Source organism: Candoia aspera, chromosome 5 (genome assembly GCF_035149785.1).
Source record: "Candoia aspera isolate rCanAsp1 chromosome 5, rCanAsp1.hap2, whole genome shotgun sequence".
Taxonomy (NCBI): Eukaryota; Metazoa; Chordata; class Lepidosauria; order Squamata; family Boidae; genus Candoia; species Candoia aspera.
In genome coordinates, this window is record NC_086157.1 from 115,019,304 (window position 1) to 115,043,641 (window position 24,338).

Below are 24,338 nucleotides of genomic sequence, written 5' to 3' on the forward strand. Positions count from 1 at the left end.
GGCCGTCGCACTTGAGTCTCATTCGTGGGATTCGCCAAGAAGAAAGCGGCACCTACCTAGGATCATGTTGGCCACAGATGCTGTGAGATAAAACTGCTGCTCCAGGAATTTGGCCAGGAAAGTTGATAAGCCTGCAATCATGGCTGAAAGGTTAATCATAGCCAAGATGACCACGACAAAGACTGGATTCTTGAGATTTCTCAGCAAAGCCAGTGGAAACACTGCAACAAACCAGAGGAAAATAGAGGAGCAGGAGATGATAAAGGTTCTTTATTGCAAAAAGAGTAACTACAGGTACCAAATAGATGTGTGTTTGTGTGTGTGTGTGTTTGTGTGTGTGTGTTGGAAGGAAAGCTTACCAAAAGATCCTGTCCTGTTCAGACTATGACACAAGCGGAGATAGATAGATAGATAGATAGATAGATAGATAGATAGATAGATAGATTCTCTCTTTATGAAATAACTATTTACAGCAATTAAGTCTTTGAAGGTAAGAACTGAATCAGTCAGTCCACTGGATCAAAATAAACAGCAGAGCAAACTCCCACTGGGAGACCGGAAGATTGGCACATTGGTGAGGCTAAGCCCACGCTGCACTGGAAACCGGAACACAGCTGGATTGGACGCGGGGATCTGGGCCCAACGGGAATCTTGGAACTGGAAACTGGAGACAAGACTGGACTCAACTGGAAGCCCCAAACTGGGCTGGATTCTCTGAACTGGTGACTTGGTGCAAGGCTGGGAACTAGAAGCAAGACTGGACTTGGCTGGAAGCCCTGGACTAGGCTGGGTTCTCTGGACTGGAGACCAGGTTGAGAACCAGATCCTGAGCAAGGCACGTGTGAAACGTCTGAACACGGCTGAGTACGAGTGGTGCTGTGGGGCCAGAACAAAGACTCATGACTGCACTGGAATTTCAGGGCGCAAAAATGCTGCTTGGAAGGATGCAAAGTTCCCAGGTGGGAAGCAAGACTGAGACTGCTCGGCTTAGTGAGCAATGGATCCTCAATGGCAGCAGAAGCAGATTCCAAGTCCTCTTCGGTGCGGAGCACAGACGCTGATTCCTCTTTGGTAACAGATGCTGTCTCTGATGCAGGTAAGGACTCTTCCGTGGTCGCTGAAGGCTGAGGGGATTGGTTATCTCTGGCAGCTTGCTCTCCGGGCAGCTGCCTTTTATCCTGATCTTGGTGCACCTGGACCCTCCTGTAGCCAATTGGGCCGCCTTCTCTTTCACTCACTTTTCAACCCGTCATTGGTGCGCACTGATTGGTGGATTCAATTCCTCCTCCAAATCCTGTCCAATCAGTGCCTTGGACACTTCCTGCGCTGCTGCCTCCTCCTGGAGTTTCGATTTCCCGGTTTCAGCCTGGTAAGTTACTGTTTCCTCCTCCGACTTGGAAAGGGTTTTGCTTTCTGATTCAGAGGCAGGCTTGACTCCGACACTAACCTCCCCCTCAGGATCCCCCTCCCTCACAGAGTTGGGGCCTGGTTTCAGGGGGTAGTGTGAATGAAACTGAGCTACCTTTCTTGGGGTGTGCATGTTGGAAGCCAATTCCCATGAATTTTCCTTGGGGCAGTACCCTTTCCATTCCACAAGGTATTGGAGTTGATCCCATCTACATCAAGAATTGAGAATTCGTGAGACTTCATACTCTGGTTCCCCATTAATATATACAGGCAGCGGAAGTGACTTGGATCTTCGCAGTGGACTCCAAGCAGCTGCACGAACCAGCAAGGACCGATGAAAAACTGGGTGTATCGTCATGTGTCTAGGTAAAGTGAGGCGAAAAGCCACAGGATTGACAATTGCTTCAATAGGAAACGGTGATCCAATTTCTTTGATGGACATGCTGAAGGTAGATTTCGAGTTGATAGCCAGACATAATTTCCAACTGCCAATTGGCTTCCCTCTTTTTGATGCTGATCGGCAAATCTTTTGTAACTGTCCTTGGTTTGTTCCAACTGATTTCGCAATACTTGGTGGCAAGATTGGAGCTCTTTGAGGAAGTGATCTGAGGCAGGGACCGATGACTGTGGTGACTCTAGTGGAAACAAATGAGGATGGAAACCATACATGGCCATGAATGGTGTAGTCTTTGTCGAAGAATGTACTGAGTTATTATAAATGAATTTGGCAAGAGCCAAGAGCTCGACCCAATTGTCCTGCTGATGGTTAATGTAGCATCTTAAGCATTGCTCTAAGATGGCATTGACATTTTTGGTCTTCCCATCTGATTGGGGGTGATGTGATGATGAAAGATTCCCTTGGACCTTCAGATTGTGAAGAAGCGCCTTCCAAAATTTGGCCATAAATTGCGTGCCCTGATCTGTTATAATTTGCTTATCCAGTCCATGTAGGCAGAAAATATTCTGTATGTACAATTGTGCAGTTTCCTGAGCTGGGGGTAGGCCTGGGCAGGAGATAAAGTGAACCATCTTAGAGTATCTATGACGACAAGGATAGCTGTGGCACCCTGGGAACTGGGAAGATCAGTTATAAAATCCATTGATACCACCTCCCAAGGTTGCTCTGGCATTGGGAGTGGCATCAGAAGACCGGAAGGTTTGCCCGTCTGATTCTTTGCTCTTCGACATTTGGGACAAGAAAGCACATACTGCTTTACATTGTATAACATGTGAGGCCACCAAAGTTCTCGAGATAAGAGGTTCAAGGACTTGAAAAATCCAAAATGGCCTGCGGCTGGTACAACAAAGTATTCTTTCACGAACTTCCCCAGGGGGAACATAGTATCGACCTCCGAAGCATAGCACAAGTCCATAATGCTGCTTGATCAGCTGGAAGTTTGGATAATTCTACTCTTTGTTCCTTCACAAAGTGGTCTTTCTGTTGCTGTTTCTGTAGTTGTAGGAGCAAATCCCCACCTTCTTGAGTTGCAGTGAATTTCTCTAACAGAATTACCAGATGAGGAGACAGGGGAGAGGCTCCCCTCTCATACTCAGGCTTTCTAGATAAGGCGTCCACTCTCTGGTTCTGCCCACGAGGAATGTACGTGACCTTGAAGTTAAAACATGAAAAGAATAGAGACCAATGAATCTGGTGCTGGTTCAGGTTCTGAGCCGTTTTCAGGTGCTCCAAGTTTCGGTGATAGGTTCTCACCTCTACTACGTGGCAACCTCCTTCTAAACGATGTTGCCATACTTCAAATGTGACCTTAATGGCTAACAATTCTTTCTCCCAAATAGTATAGGATCTTTCCACCTGCAACAATTTCCTTGAATAATAGGCACATGGGCACAACATGCCAGCCTGGGTATCTTCTTGCAAAAGGTTGGCTCTGATTGCCACCTTGGAAGCATCCATTTCTACAAATGGATTATCTGGATCAGGATGCCTAAGAATTGGTTGAGTCAAGAAGGCAGTCTTGAGTTGTTGAAAGGCTTGTTCTTCAACTTCACCCCAATGAAATTGGGATCTTTTTCTTAGTAGGTTTGAAAGTGAAGCCATAAGCTTGGCAAACTGAGGAATAAAAGTTCTGTAGTAGTTTGCAAACCCTAACAACTGCAGAACATCCTTAGCCTTGCGAGGAGTTTGCCAGGATTGCAAAGCCTCAACTTTATCGGTGTTATGAGTGCGGATGGTGAGCAGGAGAGGGCCCCTATCCAGGGGGGAAAATGCATGCATAGTTTAGAGGCTTTGAACTATCCTTCAAAGAGAGCAGACCCGCCTTGAATTTTGGGGTATACCTGTCTGGGTTTCCCACGCTCCTTCAGTTTGGTAGGATTTTCTGTCTACTATAGCAGTTAATAAACACTAGAGACAATCTCTTCGTTTCAGCATGGTCTTTTGCTTAAGTCAGGACAATCAGGTTCCATTGCCAACCTGGCATGAGAGATTTGGTGACCTAAGAAATCTATGGTATCTTTGGCAAACTGGCATTTCTTCAACTTGGCATATAAACGATTCGCCTGGAGCCACAGTAAAACTGCACGTACATGCTGATAATGTTCTGATAGGGATGAGGAGAATATCAAAATGTCATCAAGATAAATGATCAAATTATGATCCAATAAGTCCCAAAACACCTCATTCATGAACTGCATAAACACACCAGGAGCATTCAACAGTCTGAAGGACATAACCATATATTCATAATTCCCATTGTTGTTTATTCGTTTAGTCGCTTCCGACTCTTCGTGACTTCATGGACCAGCCCACGCCAGAGCTTCCTGTCGGTCGTCAACACCCCCAGCTCCCCCAGGGACGAGTCCGTCACCTCTAGAATATCATCCATCCATCTTGCCCTTGGTCGGCCCCTCTTCCTTTTGCCTTCCACTCTCCCTAGCATCAGCATCTTCTCCAGGGTGTCCTGTCTTCTCATGATGTGGCCAAAGTATTTCAGTTTTGCCTTTAATATCATTCCCTCAAGTGAGCAGTCTGGCTTTATTTCCTGGAGGATGGACTGGTTGGATCTTCTTGCAGTCCAAGGCACTCTCAGAATTTTCCTCCAACACCACAGTTCAAAAGCATCGATCTTCCTTCGCTCAGCCTTCCTTATGGTCCAGCTCTCGCAGCCATATGTTACTACAGGGAACACCATTGCTTTAACTATGCGGGCCTTTGTTGTCAGTGTGATGTCTCTGCTCTTAACTATTTTATCGAGATTTGTCATTGCTCTTCTTCCAAGGATTAAGCGTCTTCTGATTTCCTGACTGCAGTCAGCATCTGCAGTAATCTTTGCACCTAGGAATACAAAGTCTTTCACTGCTTCTACATTTTCTCCCTCTATTTGCCAGTTATCAATCAAGCTGGTTGCCATAATCTTGGTTTTTTTGAGGTTTAGCTGCAAACCAGCTTTTGCACTTTCTTCTTTCACCTTCATCATAAGGCTCCTCAGTTCCTCTTCACTTTCAGCCATCAAAGTGGTATCATCTGCATATCTGAGATTGTTAATGTTTCTTCCAGAGATTTTAACTCCAGCCTTGGATTCCTCAAGGCCAGCTTGTCGCATGATGTGTTCTGCATACAAGTTGAATAGGTAGGGTGAGAGTATACAGCCCTGCCGTACTCCTTTCCCAATCTTAAACCAGTCTGTTGTTCCGTGGTCTGTTCTTACTGTTGCTACTTGGTTGTTATACAGATTCTTCAGGAGGCATACAAGATGACTTGGTATCCCCATACCACTAAGAACTTGCCACAATTTGTTATGGTCCACACAGTCAAAGGCTTTAGAATAGTCAATAAAACAGAAATAGATGTTTTTCTGAAACTCCCTGGCTTTTTCCATTATCCAGCGGATATTGGCAATTTGGTCTCTAGTTCCTCTGCCTTTTCTAAACCCAGCTTGTACGTCTGGCAATTCTCGCTCCATGAACTGCTGAAGTCTACCTTGCAGGATCTTGAGCATTACCTTACTGGCATGTGAAATGAGTGCCACTGTTCGATAGTTTGAACATTCTTTAGTGTTTCCCTTTTTTGGTATGGGAATATAAGTTGATTTTTTCCAGTCTGATGGCCATTCTTGTGTTTTCCAAATTTGCTGGCATATAGCATGCATTACCTTGACAGCATCATCTTGCAAGATTTTGAACAGTTCAGCTGGGATGCCGTCGTCTCCTGTTGCCTTGTTATTAGCAATGCTTCTTAAGGCCCACTCAACCTCACTCTTCAGGATGTCTGGCTCTAGCTCACCGACCACACTGTCAAAGCTATCCCCGATATTGTTATCCTTCCTATACAGGTTTTCTGTATATTCTTGCCACCTTTTCTTGATCTCTTCTTCTTCTGTTAGGTCCTTGCCATCTTTGTTTTTGATCATACCCATTTTGGCCTGGAATTTACCTCCAATGTTTCTAATTCCCATACTGGATGCAAAATGAGTCTTTCACTTGTCACTCTTTTTTATTTGAATGAGGTTGTAAGCCCCACGTAAATCCAGCTTAGGGAAAACTTGTGCTCCCTTAATTTTTTCCAATAGCTCTGAGATTAAGGGCAGCAGATACTGATTCTTGACCATGATTTCATTCAAATGATGATAGTCGCAACAGAGATGCAGCTCACCAGACTTCTTTTTGACAAAGACAACCAGAGCAGCTAAGGGAGAGGTGGAGGGCTGAATGAACCCCTTTTTCAAATTGGTATCTAGGAACTCTCTCAGGGCAGCCCTTTCAGGCTCTGACAAAGAATAGATCCTCCCCATAGGGAGCTTGGCTCCTTCAATCAGGTCAATGGCACAATTATATGGCTGATGAGGCGGCAACTGATCCAGCTCCTCATCAAAAATATCTGCAAAATATTGCAGTTGGGGCATAATCAAGGGATTTGGGGACTGTATAGATGCCAAGGTACTGGAAAGATGAGAAGCACATCGAAGACTAGGGAAGGAGATGGCAGTTGTAGACCACTATATGTGGGGCTCGTGAGCCTTCAGCCATTCCCAACACAATAGGGAACTGGGCAGTAGCAGCAAGGAGGAATTCAGTCTCTTCAGAATGATCTCCAATGTGCATGACTAGACCTGTGGTTGCATTGGAAACGAGACCGGAATTCAGCAAGCGACCATCTATCGTTTCTACAAGCAAAGGAGGATGAACAGGTTTCTAGGGTATCCCCCATTGCCTAGCTTCAAGGTCCATGAAATTCATGGTGGCTCCAGAATCAACCATGGCATGAGCTGGAATATTCGAAGCCTGAGGTAGAGTCAATGACACTTCTACGACCAGATGCCTAGAAGAAGGAAGTTGGGGCAGCTGAATCTTATCTGAAGCAGTCTTAGCCCAACCTAACTGCCCCTCTAAGTTGGGAGGGGCTCCTTTCCTGACAGAGACCGCACCTTCTGTTTAGCAGGACAATTTCTGGCCAAATGGCTGGACCCATCAAAGTACAGACACAGCCCCTTGCATCGTTGCCAATCTTTTTCTGGGGAGGTCAATTTGGACCTAGCTCCCCCTAATTGCATCGGCTCATCTGAGGCAGCGGCACAGGATTGACGAGGGTCCACTGGTAGACCTACTCCAGCATGTCAAAAAGCTTTCCTCTGCTGGAGGCATGTGTCAATTTTTAGACATAACTGCATGAGGGCAGAAAGTGAAGAAGGGCAGTCATGATGCATGAGTTCATCCAAGATTTCCACCAACAGGCCCTGTTGGAATTGATCTAATAATGCATCATCATTCCATGTAAGGTCCTGGGCGAGTATACGAAAATCGTTGATGTGTTCTGGTTGCCTTCCCTGCCTCAATTCACGCAGCACTGGGAGAAAAGGGCAAAACAAATCTACTTTTCTTTTTTTCTGTTTGGAACATTCAGAAAATTAACTTTCAGGTTTTACAGGCATCCATGTATGCAATGTACTTGAATGAAGTAAATTTAATTGTGTCCCAAAGCCTTATCTGTTCATATCTCTTATGTAGACCAGTTGTTTGTTCACAAATCAAGGGCACATCAAGGTATGGCAGAATTCCTGACACATCCATCATTTGGGGATGATCCTTAAGGAAGAGAATGAGATGATCCTTATATATTCCTATAGAATATATGAAGGACAATTACAGTAAATTCTTTTCTATGGTTCTCCTAATCAAAACAATAGATGAAACAGAATGTATACTGAAATGAGATTGGTGTATTCTCTTTCAAAGATCTCTTTCTTTTCTGTAATTCCTGAGAAAGACTCCCATAATTACAGCTATTAGTGCAGCTAAGTTGAGGCAACACCACTTATAGGGGCAGCTGATTGCTGTGGTTCTGTTTTAATGGCCTGGAAGGATGTTGATGGCTAGAAACACTCTGGGGAGGTGTTAGCAAGAGAAGCTGAAATGTGTAATTACTTGTCTTTCTCTCCCTCAAGAGACAGAAAGTCATAACTGAAAGTCAGTTTCAGCTGAGAGTGGAAAAGGAGAAAAATAGAGTTTTTCTCTCTGCAGTAAACCCTGTGGTATTAAGCATTCCCTAAAACACTGATGGGAAGCACTCAGGCAGTGAGTGCTAGTGTTAACACAGGGAACCCCTTGTCTTACACTAATCCTGTGCATGTGTGTCAATAAACCTCATATCCCACTAACACGGTCAGTCTCTGATGAGCTCCTCCTTCCAAGGAAACTGAATCTGGATAAATGCTGGTGATGTTGCATATTTCTCTTGCTCTGAAATGGGATGTACATTAGTATGTGGGATAGCCTTCCTGGGAGAGGCAGTATTCACACAAAACACTTAACCATGATAGTTAAAGCCTGAGTGGCTGTGTTGAGACAAGATGCCAGGCTTTAACTGTGGAATACCTGTGGAATTCATTGCTTCAGGATATGGTGATGGCCACTAATTTGGATGGCTTTAAAAGGGGATTGAATAGATTCATGGAGGACAGGTTTAACAAGGGCTATTGTGCTTGAATGACCAGGCTCAAATATCTTGCTTCAGACACATCATGAGAAGTCCTATATCTCTGGAGAAGGCTCTGATGCTGGGAAAGGTGGAAGGAAAGAGAAGACAACGACCAGCAGAAAGGTGGGTGGATTCATTTACAGTGGTAGTAGGGGCACTGTTGGAAGACCTGAAAGGTCAGGTTGGGGTCAGATCATCATGAAGAAAATCCATCTATGTGGTCCTTAAGAGTCAACTCCGACTTGATGGCATATAATTAGTCAGTCAATGAGAAGACCCAACTCTCTGGAGAAGGTTCTGATGTTGGGAAAGGTGGAAGGAAAAAGAAGAAGAGGATGACCAGCAGCAAGGTGGAGGGACTCAGTCACAGTGGCAATGGGGGCACTGTTGGAAGACCTAAAGGACCAGGTTGGGGATAGATAGTCATGGAGAAGGTATATCTATGTGTTCACTAAGAACTGACACGACTTGATGGCACATAATCAATCAATTACACTTGAAGATTCAATGTTATCTCCAGGTTGGAACATCAATAGGAGAAAGGAATATTTCCATCTCCTGCTTGGCAGCACTGCCAAGACACCTTTGGGCCATTAGGAAAAATAAAATGCTGACTGTGGATGGATGAAGCAGAGTTATTCCTAAATCCATATCCAGAGAGTAGGGAGGGAGGGAATCCAAGTTTCTAATTTTGGAGCAAGCTGTATTTGTAATAAACACTCCAAGGTAGTCTGTTAATGAAAAAGAGGCATACTGTCTCCTTTTCACATTTGGAAGGACTGAGGTCAATAAATACCATAGGTTTCTGCCTCATGGCAACAGAACCATCTTCAAAATGTCCTGGAAACCATGCTCTAATACATATAAAAGGTCTCCTAAAGTTCATCTCATAAAATTTTCCCCATTCATTTTTGTTAGGACAATTTATCCTGCCCCCTTTCTTCTGTTTAAAAATCTGTATCTTTGAAATATGGAAGATTCAATAATTAATTTCGTGTGGTAGAATTAATGTGCCAAAAGCATTAATGAACATGGGATTCATATACAGGGATTCATGTATAATTCAAGATGGAAATAGGAGAGAAATGAATAAAGAAGATACGTATCCTTGGTCAGCTAGGAACTGCATCTAATGTGTCTAAAAGCAGCAGAAAAATTGGAGGTTAAGGTTTAATCTATTGATTAAAGTAGATACCAGTGTTCAAATTATGTTCTGCGAAATCTTTGCGGGCAAGGAACCCAGTGTTCTTTCTTTATATTTCAAAGGATTTTATCTATTCTGCCTTTTTTGAACCAAAGAAACAAAACTTCAAGTCAAAAAGTAACAGAGTTAAGGAAAATAAATCAAGAAGAGAAACAAAAGCAAATGAAAAAAAGACAAAGAAAGGAACTTTGCAGTACAGTAGACTCTCAGTTAACTGGCACCCATGGGGATTGGTAGATGTCAGATAAATGTAGTTTCTGGTTGCTTGAGAGTTACTATTAAACCCTAATACCCACCAGATGGCAGCAGAGAGAGACAGACTTTTTTTTGCCGGTTGCTTGAGTTCCGGTTAACTGAGAGTCTACTGTAATAGCATATGCAAATATGCATATCTCTATTTGTTTTAAGCTTTTAAACAATGCTGCTTCCTTGCTACCCATGCAAAGTTTTTTGGGTACCTTGCCTTATTGAAATCCACATTTGAACAGGGCAAACTAGACATATAATTCCAGGCTCAGTTCATGATGCTTGTTGTCACCTTTCCAGCCCTGCCTGGCTTGGGGCCTGGGCTAGCTTTAGGGTTATACCATCTGCTCTCAGAGGTATCTGCACATCCAGTAAGTGGTAGAAGGGGAGGCTTCCTGGGGGTTCCTGCCCTGACGGAGGGTCACCATCAGGGGCTGCAGGACCTGGCCTTTTCTGTTGCTGCTCCTTCATTGGAGCAATGGAGACCAATCTAGGTTTTAAGGCCCATTAAGATCTGGCTGTTCGAATAGGACAGTGTTTCTCAACACTTGGCAATTTTAAGACATGTGGCCGTCAACTCCCAGAATTCCCTAGCCAGCCATTCTGGGAGTTGAAGTCCACATGTCTTAAAGATGCCAAGGTTGAGAAATGCTGCAACAAGATGATGGGGATGATGGCACTGGGTAGTGGGAGAATTGTTACTTGGGGTCTGTTGTTTAAAGCTGTTCACTGTAATTGGGGATGTTAGAGTTGATTTGTGAATGAAGCAGCCTATGAGCTTGAGAAAAATAAAATAAAAATAAAACTTACTAATTGGTAAGATCTTCAGCAAAGGATCGTTACCTTGTTGTGGTGCTGGAGCTTGAGCACCTCAATGATGCCATGAGCTAAACCATGAAGGGCCACCCAAGACGGGAAGGTCATGACAGAGAGGTCAGACTAAATGCGATCCCTGGGGAAGGTCATGGCAACCCACCCCAGTATTCTTGCCGTGAAAACTCAATGGATCAGTACAACCAGAGATATGTCGGTATACCATCGGAAGATGAGACCCCCAGGTCGGAAGATGGTCAAAATGCTACTGGGAGGAACAGAGGATGAGTTCAACTAGCCCCAGACGTGATGACGCAGCTAGCTCAAAGCCGAAAGGACGGCTAGCGGCCGACGGTGCTGGTGGTGAACGGCGAATCCGATGTTCTAAGGATCAACACACCATTGGAACCTGGAATGTAAGATCTATGAGCCAGGGCAAATTGGATGTGGTTCTTGGGGAGATGTCAAGATTCAAGATAGACATTCTGGGCGTCAGTGAACTGAAATGGACTGGAATGGGCCACTTCACATCAAATGACCACCAGATCTACTACTGCGGACAAGAGGACCACAGAAGAAATGGAGTAGCCTTCATAATTAATAGTCAAGTGGCTAAAGCAGTGCTTGGATACCATCCAAAAAACAATAGAATGATCTCAATTCGAATTCAGGGCAAGCCATCTAACATCACAGTGATCCAAATATACGCCCCAACCACAGATGCTGAAGAAGCTGAAGTAGAGCAGTTCTATGAGGATCTGCAGCACCTACTGGACAACACACTTAAAAGAGATGTTATTTTCATCACAGGAGACTGGAATGCTAAGGTGGGCAGTCAAATGACACCTGGAATTACAGGTAAGCATGGCCTGGGAGAACAAAACGAAGCAGGACATAGGCTGATAGAATTTTGCCAAGACAACTCACTCTGCATAACGAACACTCTATTCCAACAACCTAAGAGACGGCTTTATACATGGACTTCCCCAGATGGACAACACCGAAATCAGATGGACTACATCCTTTGCAGCCAAAGGTGGCAGACATCTATACAGTCAGTAAAAACAAGACCTGGAGCTGACTGTAGTTCAGATCACGAACTTCTTCTTGCACAATTTAGGATCAGACTCAAGAGATTAGGGAAGACCCACAGATCAGCTAGATATGAGCTCACTAATATTCCTAAGGAATATGCAGTGGAGGTGAAGAATAGATTTAAGGGACTGGACTTAGTAGATAGGGTCCCGGAAGAACTATGGACAGAAGTTCACAACATTGTTCAGGAGGCGGCAACAAAATACATCCCAAAGAAAGAGAAAACCAAGAAGGCAAAATGGCTGTCTGCTGAGACACTAGAAGTAGCCCAAGAAAGAAGGAAAGCAAAAGGCAACAGTGATAGGGGGAGATATGCCCAATTAAATGCAAAATTCCAGAGGTTAGCCTGAAGAGATAAGGAATTATTTTTAAACAAGCAATGTGTGGAAGTGGAAGAAGACAATAGAATAGGAAGGACAAGAGACCTCTTCCAGAAAATTAGAAACATCGGAGGTAAATTCCAGGCCAAAATGGGTATGATCAAAAACAAAGATGGCAAGGACCTAACAGAAGAAGAAGAGATCAAGAAAAGGTGGCAAGAATATACAGAAGACCTGTATAGGAAGGATAACAATATCGGGGATAGCTTTGACGGTGTGGTCAGTGAGCTAGAGCCAGACATCCTGAAGAGTGAGGTTGAATGGGCCTTAAGAAGCATTGCTAATAACAAGGCAGCAGGAGTCGACGGCATCCCAGCTGAACTGTTCAAAATCTTGCAAGATGATGCTGTCAAGGTGATGCATGCTATATGCCAGCAAATTTGGAAAACACAAGAATGGCCATCAGATTGGAAAAAATCAACTTATATCCCCATACCAAAAAAGGGAAACACTAAAGAATGTTCAAACTATCGAACAGTGGCACTCATCTCACATGCCAGTAAGGTAATACTCAAGATCCTACAAGGTAGACTTCAGCAATTCATGGAGCGAGAATTGCCAGATGTACAAGCTGGGTTTAGAAAAGGCAGAGGAACTAGGGACCAAATTGCCAATATCCGCTGGATAATGGAAAAAGCCAGGGAGTTTCAGAAAAATATCTATTTCTGTTTTATTGACTATTCTAAAGCCTTTGACTGTGTGGACCATAACAAATTGTGGCAAGTTCTTAGTGGTATGGGGATACCAAGTCATCTTGTCTGCCTCCTGAGGAATCTGTATAACGACCAAGTAGCAACAGTAAGAACAGACCACGGAACAACGGACTGGTTTAAGATTGGGAAAGGAGTATGGCAGGGCTGTATCCTCTCACCCTACCTATTCAACTTGTACGCAGAACACATCATGCGACATGCTGGGCTTGAGGAATCCAAGGCTGGAGTTAAAATCGCTGGAGGAAACATTAACGATCTCAGATATGCAGATGATACCACTTTGATGGCTGAAAGCAAAGAGGAACTGAGGAGCCTTATGATGAAGGTGAAAGAAGAAAGTGCAAAAGCTGGCTTGCAGCTAAACCTGAAAAAAACCTAAAAAGATTATGGCAACCAGCTTGATTGATAGCTGGCAAATAGAGGGAGAAAACGTAGAAGCAGTGAAAGACTTTGTATTTCTAGGTGCGAAGATTACTGCAGATGCTGACTGCAGTCAGGAAATCAGAAGACGCTTAATCCTTGGGAGAAGAGCAATGACCAATCTCGATAAAATAGTTAAGAGCAGAGACATCACACTGACAACAAAGGTCCACATAATTAAAGCAATGGTGTTCCCCGTAGTAACATATGGCTGCGAGAGCTGGACCATAAGGAAGGCTGAGCGAAGGAAGATCGATGCTTTGGAACTGTGGTGTTGGAGGAAAATCCTGAGAGTGCCTTGGACTGCAAGAAGATCAAACCAGTCCATCCTCCAGGAAATAAAGCCAGACTGCTCGCTTGAGGGAACGATATGAAAGGCAAAACTGAAATACTTTGGCCACGTAATGAGAAGACAGGACACCCTGGAGAGATGCTGATGCTGGGGAGAGTGGAGGGCAAAAGGAAGAGGGGCCGACCAAGGGCAAGGTGGATGGATGATATTCTAGAGGTGACGGACTCATCCCTGGGGAAGCTGGGGGTGTTGACCGACAGGAAGCTCTGGTGTGGGCTGGTCCATGAAGTCACGAAGAGTCGGAAGCGACTAAACGAATAAACAACAACAATTAGTAAGATTCTATGGCAGGAGAAATAAAGGGAAAGTTGAGTGGGAGTTCCTAAGAAAAGGAGATCCTTAAAGCAAAATTGCAAACAATTGCAATGAGGAAAAAACTCAGTATAGAAGACGCCGATGTGGCTTCACAAGAAAGCTTGGTGAAAAATGTAGCTGATGGAAAGGAAGGGTACAAGTAGAAACCTGGAACTGTAGCGATGTAAAGCTTACTGTATATTGGAGATGGATACAAAAAACAACAAAAGGCCTGTCTCAGATTATGTTTGAAATAAAAGGGAGATAAAAGTTTGCCAGCTGCTCATACAGCTAGCAAATTGTTCCCTCCTCCAGCCCCCCCACCCCCAAATTTCCCCCAGCCCTGGGAGCAAGTAGGGCTGAAGAGAAGTTCTGGCTGAAGGTCCTCCAGGGAGCATCCATGACTGAGGGTGGACTTGAACCCGGCTCTCCTCAGTCTGAATCCAGGCCCTTGACCAACATGCACACTAACTATGGTTTCTTGCCCTTCAGGAAGCACGGTGGCAGACTGGAAGTGCACAGCCATTTGATGGAAGCAACACCTGGCAAGCTCAAAGCAGGGACATCCGGGATCTTTGGCCTAATTCATGAAGGAAAAGGGCATTTTGCTGGGCAAAACATCAAACACTCTGAAGTACTGAGACTGGCAAGAGACCTCTAAGTCAGCCTAAGAGTGTCCTGACAGGGCTGTACAGCTGCAGGTTATGGCACCTCTGCCCTTCCCCAGCAGTCCACGGGGCAGGTCACGGCTTCACCCCCAGGGCGAATGAGGACTTCGTTACTCCTCCAGATCGGTGCCTGATGAAAAGTTGCAGGCGGGGTTCTCGATCCGCAGGGTGCGCAGACTTACTTTTGATGAACTGGAACAGAGTGATGTCATCCTGGGGTTTATTTTTAAGCTCCTCCTTTACTTCTTCCTTAGTCATATCTGCAATGCTCTTTCGTGAATCCTAGGAACAGGCAAGGTGAAAAGCACTGCCACTCCTGGGACACCTATTCCAAGGCAAGAGTTCTAAACGCCAGGCTTGGCTTTACTGGTAAATCACATCCCCAAACCTAGAAGTACTCAGCGGCGCTATGTCCGGTGCATGGACCTCGGTTTCTGCACGCAATATTGCAGCCTACCATTTCCCCCTTTTGACATACAGCCCTCCTGCTGTTCCTATATGGTTATGCCACCCACTGAACTCGCAATTAGTTTTAATTTGGTAGTTAACTTGGCAGGTTCTAATAATTCCTAAGGGATGGTTGTGTTATTCAGCTGAGCCCAACCCACTCACAGGTTCACTCCTATCTCAGGTTTATATTTCATGGCAGCTTATATACAACACGATCAACCTGGCTACTAAATTAATCCATTTGTGGGTGTTGCTCGGTCCACTGAATCATATATCCACCCAAACAGCTGGGTTCACACAACCTGCTAAGCCACTTAAACTTAACCAAGATTAACGCTAGCCAAGCTTAGCAGATTGGGTGAATGCAGCCACCAGGTCTTTAACTGATCTGGTTAAGTGCATTGGATACAAAAAGCGCCTTGTATCTGATAAAACAGACTCTAGCCCATCGTGTGCATGCCATAATAAATATGTCAATTCTTAAGCATCTTGGATGCTTTTGTGATAACAAACACAGTTATATGTCCAGATTTTAAAAGGATTTGATTATTCCGTAACTTCCTCAGGGCTGCCTCAGTTCTCTTCCCACCTTTTTAATCTGGGGGATAAAGAAGTTGGTTGGGGTGGGGGGTGTTGCAGGATTTGTTACAGCGGATGGTTCCACCAATACTTTTCAGTAAAGGACTTAGCAGGATATCAAAAAATTTTCAGCAGACTCTGTCCTTGGCAGAAAGGGAACCTCCCCTCCACTGAAGTGTCTTCCAAGTAGGGGAGGAGGTTAACATCCAGTCTGCCTTCTCTGAGACTTTAAATTAGACTGGATCTAAAACTTCATGACCGTTTCGTTGCAAACCTGGCTAGTAGCATCAATGCATTTGAAGGACAACAGGAGCAAAGCGTGCATCACGAACCGGCGTGATACTTGATGTAAGACAACATTTCAATGGCAGCTGTCCCCACCAGTTTTGAGCGACCACCTGATCAGTTCAGGCCTGAATGACCACTGGCCACAGGAGTTCCAAATATCGAGAGGAACCCTCACTGCGTCTGGAGCAGGGATGGACCACCTTTTGGAGGGCCGAGGGCTGCTATAGAGGCGGCAACGACGCACAGAAAGTGGGCCTGGGCCGGCGGATGTGAGGAATCAGGATTTCCTCAGTTCTTCCTCAGTTTTCAGGGGAATGTGGGTTTTGTTTCTGCTTTATGAAGTTGAAGGTAGTGTCTACAGTACATTTTTTGTGTTCCACCAATTTCAGAATGATAGGAAGCTCTGCCACCATTATAGTTGGACCATGTGTGGGGCCACGTACGAGTCGGGCTCCAGTTGCCCATCCCTGGGCTAGGGTGAGCAGCGCCAAAAGGGAAAGACTGGGGGCAGTTTGGTGGCAGAGCATTGAGCCTACTGCTCCTCCCACTCAAGCTGTTTCTGCTGCAATTATTTCTACCCCTGCTGGTTATGTATCTCCATGATCAGGCAAGGTAAACATGTCTATATGCAGTCCACCTTCCCATAAGTTCTCAGAGCTGAATAATTCTGATAGCCTCTATATATCCTATATATACCCTACTACAGCTATTCAGAATAGCTCATACAGTATATGGTCAGCTAAGTGTGAAGTCCTGTGAGTTCAGTTCCCAGCAGAGGGTTTGAACCCCATAGAAGAGTATTTGGCTATTCACGCCCGATGATTTCCAATGTGGATGAAATCAATAACGTGGGCCTCCTGGTGGTCAATGTAAATGCCTACATGCAAGTCTGTTTCAGCAAAGCATTCATTGGGTTAAGCATTTGTCCTTCTTATCTCTTCCTCTGTCCAAATTACCTACTGCAAAAAGAGCTTTTCTTTAGACATTATACGGTGTATGTGTGCAAAGTTCATCCAGAAGCAGTGGCTCATTGTATCCTTTATCCTGATAACGATTTGAAGCATTAGCAGTAGAGATAGCAAACAAGGAATTCTTTGTTCTTTTTTTCTCTGCACGGGGAAGACAAGACTAATTCTCTTAGGCTCTTCCCTTCAATCTCCTTCCTTCCTTCCTTCCTTCCTTCCTTCCTTCCTTCCTTCCTTCCTTCCTTCCTTCCTTCCTTCCTTCCTCCCTCCCTCCCTCCCTCCCTCCCTCCCTTCCTTCTCCATGAGAACAGAAAACTCAGAGATGCAGGCTTTCCATCAGAAGACGGAACATCCTTAACAAACATCACTTGTCGTCAGCAAGCGTCTCTTATTCTTAATGGGCTAAATACAGGCAGACAGAGCCAATGGATACTCAAGAGGAAGGATTTGCCTAGGAATAAACAATCCAAGTTTGGTTCATTGAAAGAATAAAAGAAATGCAAAAGCGATGTGGGAAAGCTGAAAGAACCATAGGAGAAAAAAGTGTGCCATTTCTGAAGAGCAACTTATTATGAGGCTTTATAATAAGAGGCTGAAAAAAGGCAAGAGCTTATCTACAGTATGCATCGTAATGGGGAGCTAGAGATATCGAGCCAGCGGGAAGTTCAAGGAAGGGCTCTACCAGAAGCAGCCTTATTGGATTAATATTAAATAGACTCCCATAATGTTTTGAAATTGTTGTGAATGCTCTAAAAATAAAGGAAGATGCAATTCATGATAAACGTTATCATTCAATTCATGACAAAAGGAGGTTTTAGTATATCCAGAGGTGCTGAGAAGAAGCCAGAAGAGAATGGAGGGAACTATAATCAAGAAGAGATATGGAAGATATTACACCTGTACCAGTCCCAAGCCTATGGAAATTAGATACCTTTAGAGAAGAGGGACTGGTGGCCAGTGTGGAAAGACCTAAGTAAGCCACAATCCCAGAGGGGATGACTCATCGAGGGACAGCGGCAGGAAAAGTGGCAGGCCAAAACTTTGATCAAGTTGGAGGCAATCTTTAGAACTAACTCTGAAAAGCATCATGACAGAATCTGCATTTCCTCTGGTGTGGCCAATACTTCCGTTAAAGGAAGGGGAGATTCCCTGAACTGGACATGGGCTGCAAAACTCTCATTCACCTAGCAGATGGAAGAGAAGTCTTTCCTGGACACGAATGAATGAATGAATGAATGGCATGACTGCACTACAACCTGAAAAGAGGGGCAATGATTAATCTGATTATTAAAGCTACATTCACGCTCTGGTCCTAGACCCTAGTGTCACGATAATAAAAGACGTCACTGAAAGATGCTATGGAGTAAAGTTTAACGGACATTATTTTCTCACAACAACGGAGAACATTTAGGAAGGGGGATTCTCAATTTGTAGTGGACTGTGTGGATGGAAAGGTTAAAACCACAAAACAATACCAACGTAAGAAATGTTTGAATTTGTGGCATAGAAGATTAAATCATAGAAATTCCAGCTGAGAGTAGGATAACTCAGTTTGAAAAAGGGGATTTAGCAAGACGCCTGAAGACAGATTCATGCTATATATATATATATATATATATGCATGCTGTGCAAAGGCAAGAGGAACCAGACTCTTTATTCTTCCGTGTAAAATGAAGATGAAATGATTCACGGTACTATCTATAGACCCATGAGAACCAAAACTCTTAGAGGGGACAGAGACGTTCTGATGACTTTTGTGGCTACGCCTTCACTTCTTTGATCAGTGATAAAGGTAAAATGCTTGTTAAAGGCTAAGTGGTCGTGTCATGTATTAAGGATTCTGCATTCAGACAGTGGAGGTGAGTACAGAATAAATAACATGGGGAGGTACTTGAGGGAAGAGGGATTTGAGCCGAAGACAACAATCCCAGGTGCCTCCAAGCGGAATGGGAGAAAGGTTGTTCTGCAGACAGATGACAAGGTATATGGCTATGGGTGCAGGATTATCAAGAAAGTTCTGAGCAGGGCTGCCATCTCTCTGCAGAACTGATCACTATCCAAGGTCACATGAATGGCACCACATGAATTATGGCACAGAAAGAAGTCCTGCAGGAGCTCTCTCAGGACGTTTGAATCCAAGCAATGGAGGAACTGAGCCTGAAGGGAAGAGCTCATTAAGGCGCAATAGTTTGTTTGTTTGTTTTTACAGCACATGGCCAGAAACCTCCAGGTGGCCAAATATGAAGGAATCTAGCCAAGTTTGCCAGTGGAGAGAGGCTACAAAGGAAGAGACTGAAGAATTATGTACGGACACTAACCGAACAGCCTTCATGAAGAAAAATGGGAGTTTTTTCAGCATGATGCCGAAGGGGACATTCAGTGATACAAAGCTAGACCATGGGTCAATAATCATCCTCCAAAATATAGTGACTATCGTAATAAGATATTTGCTCCACTTGTGAAACAGACTTCCGTAACGATGTTTCCTAGTGGCAAGGCTGTTTCTGGGCTGTCTTCATCAGGTAAATCTTTGGCTAAAGGTTCTGTGGCCAGTGCATGAGGAGCGTAGGGAGGAAGAAAGCAATTATGCTGCTTGGAAAGCAGCCAGGACACCCAATGATCACTGCTACTGTGACAGAGCATGCCAGAGGATTGATCACGATCAAGCACAACTGGGGTCTCAGCTTTATGTCTTGCTGGGAAAAGAGCAATTAAGTCCAAACACGGCAACTTCAAGCTGCTTGTAGCAAACTGCCAGAAACCCTTCTGCAGAGCTAAGGGAACAAGCGCTCCCTTCTTTGGTGCAAATGCAAATGCTGATCAGAGCTTTTGAGAAGACTGCCTGTGAATCTGTTGGATGCAAATCAGGAAGCAGATAATTTCTTTTGTTTCTGGCCAGCCTACCCTTTTCTAGGGCTGCCTCCGGATCAGGAGGACGATTAGCCCATCAACCCCATTTCTTCTCTCTTCACTCCACTGTCTCTCTTCTTCTTTTCTTCTGGATTTATGGTTTGCTGACGCCAGAGGAACATCTTACCTTGTTCCTCACCTGGGCAATTGCCACTGTGCACCAGCATGAATTGTAGCTGTTTCCCTCAGCTTGCTGCACGTTTCTGGGAACACGGTCAGCGCCAGAAATGGATGGGACTGCACGCATGTTTCCATGCACAATCCTCTTCCATGAGTGTGCTGTGCTGGCTTTCTCTCTACTTCTCCCCTGGTTGTTTTCTTCCTATGGAGAACTGTTTGTCTGGGCAAGCAATCCACACCCCCCCAGTGGGGTCTGATTATGCCTTTCCTGGTTGGTTTTGCAGTCCCCTCTTTCCTGGTCACTGCAGATTAGCATCCCTTTGGGTCAGGTTCAGCCTGGCTATGATGTATCTCCAGACTTCACTGCACCCCTTGGCCATAAGATGAGTTTTGTTTTCCGCCTGATGCTTCTGTAGTAACATGCTTCTTTTGGCTTGTCCCTTGACTTTCCTGTTCTAAACCAGTGTTTCTCAACCTTGGCAGCTTGAAGATGTGTGGACTTCAACTACCAGAACTCCCTAGCCAGCATGCATTCTGGCTGGGGAATTCTGGGAGTTGAAGTCCACACATCTTCAAGCTGCCAAAGTTGAGAAACACTGTTCTAAACACCCTTCACCCATGAGGAAATCACTTGGACGTTACTCTGACTTTTGCTGTCACTCACCACTTAGGCAAAATGCCTGCTTCAATAAGGGAAGTTGCTCCAGAACTCAATATGGGAGTATCCGGAAGGAGGGGGTCAAAAAAGGCAAGATGGTAGTCACCGCAGCACAAGCAAAGCCTGTCTGTTTCTGTGTGTGTTGTGGATGCAACACACTTAAAGAGAGGCATGGCTTTCCCCATGTGGTGCTGGTTGCTATCTTGATTTTTATGACACCCCTGGACTCAGCACTTCCTTCACATGCTCTGCCACAATTGGCATGTTACCCCAGGATCAAGAGGAGAGAAAGAAAGTCTTTTTGACACCCCTGTGTCATGTCTGTATTGTGTCCTTCCTTAAAAAATAAATCTCCACAAGATCTGTGCGGTTGGCTCAACTCAGACAGGGATTAAACCAACGCTATTTTGGTTTATTTTATGGAAGACCAAGGATCTGAGTGAGTGTTCTTCAATTAGGACTTCCAAGATGGCCTCGGAGGACCTCTTGCCATGTCTGATATTTTATTTTCCAACTGTGGAGGAGCCACATCATTTAGTGAGGCTGCAATTAGCTACCCCAACTGGTGTGTGGTAGGTTCCTGCGACAAAAACGACAGTAATGCTTTGGCTGGGTCTTGCACATTTAGCCACTCTCTGACAGATTCTTACCTCTTTTGGCATTTCTCTTGGGAAGAAGAAATAAGGAACTGAGGCAATGGCCACCATGCTGGCTGCAAAAATGAAACCAAGCCACCAGGCACCAACCCATCGTGGATCCTTGTTGGTGATGTGAATTTCCACTGAAACATAGCCAAAGGAGAGAGAAACTAAGCCACACAAAATCACTGATTAAACTGTGCTGGAACCGAGATGGAGATCGGAAGGGCTGCCTTGGTTTCCCAGATGTTTTGATAACGGTGGCAGAACTCATGATTTCCCCAGTCCTTTTCAACAAGAGGCCATCCAGATGAGTTGGACTGCAACTCCAATTATCCCCCCCTGCGGGGCCGTCTGGAGGATGCCATATTGGGAACAGCCGATCTATCCATTGCTAGGAGGGGTCAAAAAAGTCAAGGTGGTGGCCATAACTATGCAAGGTGCATTGTGGCTTGGATTGCATGGTTGTAGCTGCCATCTTTACTTTTTGCCCCCCTGGACCCGCCTGCTAGGAAAGTACAAACAATAGCAAACTGTTAATGCCTAGATCCAGCTATCCACAGTGTGGTCCTCTCCCAGCATGTTGGACCCCCACCTTCCATCCTCACTATGCAGTTATTGCAAAAGTGTACATATGGCCCCATCACAGAACTCTTGGTGGTTCCCACATGATGAGCCATACAGGAAAAGCAACACAGTTAATTCAGTTATAATGCCACTAAGAAGTTCTAGTTAAAACAAGACCACAATCAGTAGGAACCAAACCAGTGAAGCAAGTTATCAGAAACCAAGAAAAAGGGAATTCCCCAAAGCATTGCTTAAATTCCAAGTAGCCAGCAAAACAAAACTGCTTTGCTACCTTTCTGCAGCTCACCAGGTGGAGGCCATTCGTGCCTCAGGGTGATTCCATCATTATGGGCAGCCACAGAGATCGTCTGCCCCTGAGCTCCCATCTCTCACAGGATGAGGACCCAAACAGAGAATGCGCCTGAGGGGCAGGTATGTTCTGCAGCAGATGGCCGTGAGGGGCATCGGGAGCCAGCGCATTGGGCTTTAAAGGGGGGGAAAAACAGTTCTTAACAGCTCTTCAAAGCGAACTCCAAAACCTACTGACAACTTGTGGAGCACCTGCAAAACAGGTGCTGAAGTGTCTCCCACTAGTCACTGAGCGGCAGATGCGTTCTCCAACAACAGAAGTCTCTGGGTCATCATGGCTTTTTGGGCCATTTGTTGTCCTCTGGAGGTGAATATAAAGATGATGACAGGAACAGGAGATCTTCAAAACTGCTCCCATTCCCGTGATTAATATTAACCAAACCCAGGAAAAAGCAAATTAAATTTGCATCACAAAGATGTGGTCTATAGCCAAATTTTGGTGGTGCAGTCTTGGAGGGCTGGGTGCCACAAATGAGCACGGTTTGCCCAGATATGCCCACAGGTTACAGATTGTTCACTCCTGCTATAAATATTCAGTTGGTGCCCAATATTGTTTTCCAAATTTAGTCAGTCCACATCTTTCTCAATTCGTGGGTTGATGGCATCCCATGGCATCTTTTTTCTGACATAACCAACTCTTGCCCCTGTAGGACAAGTTGAGCAGAAGCATACTCTTATTGCCAGCCATTTTTACTTCTTTGAACAAACATACATGCCTTCTAACATATTACATGCTGTCCACTGTCTTTCTCCCATGATTTGCACAACATTTTTCCATCCAATTTCCCATCTTCAGTGAATATCCTACAAAGGCACAACAAATTCACCTGCTTGCTCTAGTTTTTCATCCTTTGTGCAAGTATAACTTGCACCCATTTGCTCCGCTTTCTCCCTGCCAAGCACAGCCACGGTGCCATATTACTTTGGTCTTTGACACTTTAAGTTCCGGACACCCGGTCCTCGTCACGTCACGCAATCTATCTCGCGCTCTCCGCAAATCATTTCAGTTCTCAGCCAGTTAAAGTGGCATCATGTGCATGCAAACCGAGAGGTCACCTTCACATCTCCAACCTATTTCTAACCCTTTTGCTGCTGTTAATTTGTAACTAAGGTAGGCCAGCTAGAGTTGCTGTGGTAACTGAGGCAGCCCTTCATAAATGAAGAAACACTTCAACATAATCACACATTTTCCTTATCTATTTATTTATGCACTCATTAAACAGCCCAATGGATACCACCTATCCTTGCCTTGCCCCCTGCTCAGTGTTGAACCATTAACCAACCGTTCCGTTTGTTCTCATGCATGCTTTCCTTCTATCACTTCTTACTCTCATCTCATGCAGCGACCAGCATTCTACTCCTTATTTGCACAAAGCAGCCCATGACTCAAATAACGGGCATCTGCAGAAGGGGACTAGCCCTAACCCTACTTTAACCCCAACTAACAGCAGCGTATGGACTTCGACTTTCATAAACATCCACAACAACCCAGCTGACACCAGTCGCTACACCCTGAGACAACTTTTAACCTTTTTAAACCTACCCTCTCACTTCCCTGACTGTGCTGAACAACTCCACTCTGCAAGACACACATTCAGATCTATGACATCCTCCCTGTCTCTCTTAGTTTCGCAGACAAACAACCTATTATTTCCCACCCTTTCTTTCCTTTCCTTTCCTTTCTCAGCTCCTGCTCTTTACCGTTTGTTCTACTTCCATCCCAAGTTTCAGTCTTCCAGGTCAGATCAGATGGATCCTGTCACACCTTGATCCATCACAGCTTTCATGTAATGCTTTTTAGTCAGATAGTGAATGCGTGGGTGAGCTTGCCACCTTAATTGCATCAGTGCCACATAGTAAGGTTTGGGTCAGGTGTGCCAAACACAACTAAAACCCAGTTTTCTCCCAAGCACATGCAAGCTATGGTGATCTCTACTCTAGAGACCCCTTGCAAGCCAACATACTGCTGCATACATCCCACCAACTGAGAGATCACCGCAACATAATGATGTGCACTCAGGCTGCTTGTCTCTCCCAGAGCCCAGCTGCTCTGAATCCAGTTTTGACCCTTGCGGTTTCACAGTTCCACTTTCTTGTCTATCTCTGTACCTTTCTTTCTACAACTCTTCAACCCTAAGTTGCCTAGGAGAGGCAGAGGGACGTCTTCAATGCTGGTACATGCTTTCTGTATGCCCACCAGCAGTAACACCACCACCACCACCACCATCATAAAAGGTTATAGATATATGGCATTTATTTTCTCAGAAA

The 24,338-nt window shown here is 44.8% G+C and overlaps 1 protein-coding gene across 1 annotated transcript in view; it reads right to left on the reverse strand.

The window, feature by feature from the left end:
- SLCO2B1 (solute carrier organic anion transporter family member 2B1) overlaps positions 1 to 24,338 on the reverse strand; it is a 67,751-nt gene that overhangs the window by 18,805 nt on the left and 24,608 nt on the right. Inside the window, exons 6-8 of the mRNA XM_063304756.1 lie at positions 21,129 to 21,277; positions 14,709 to 14,796; positions 57 to 221 (exon numbers count right to left, since the gene is read on the reverse strand). Coding sequence (XP_063160826.1) covers positions 57 to 221; positions 14,709 to 14,796; positions 21,129 to 21,277 — 402 coding nt within the window. The remainder of the gene's footprint in view (positions 1 to 56; positions 222 to 14,708; positions 14,797 to 21,128; positions 21,278 to 24,338) is intronic.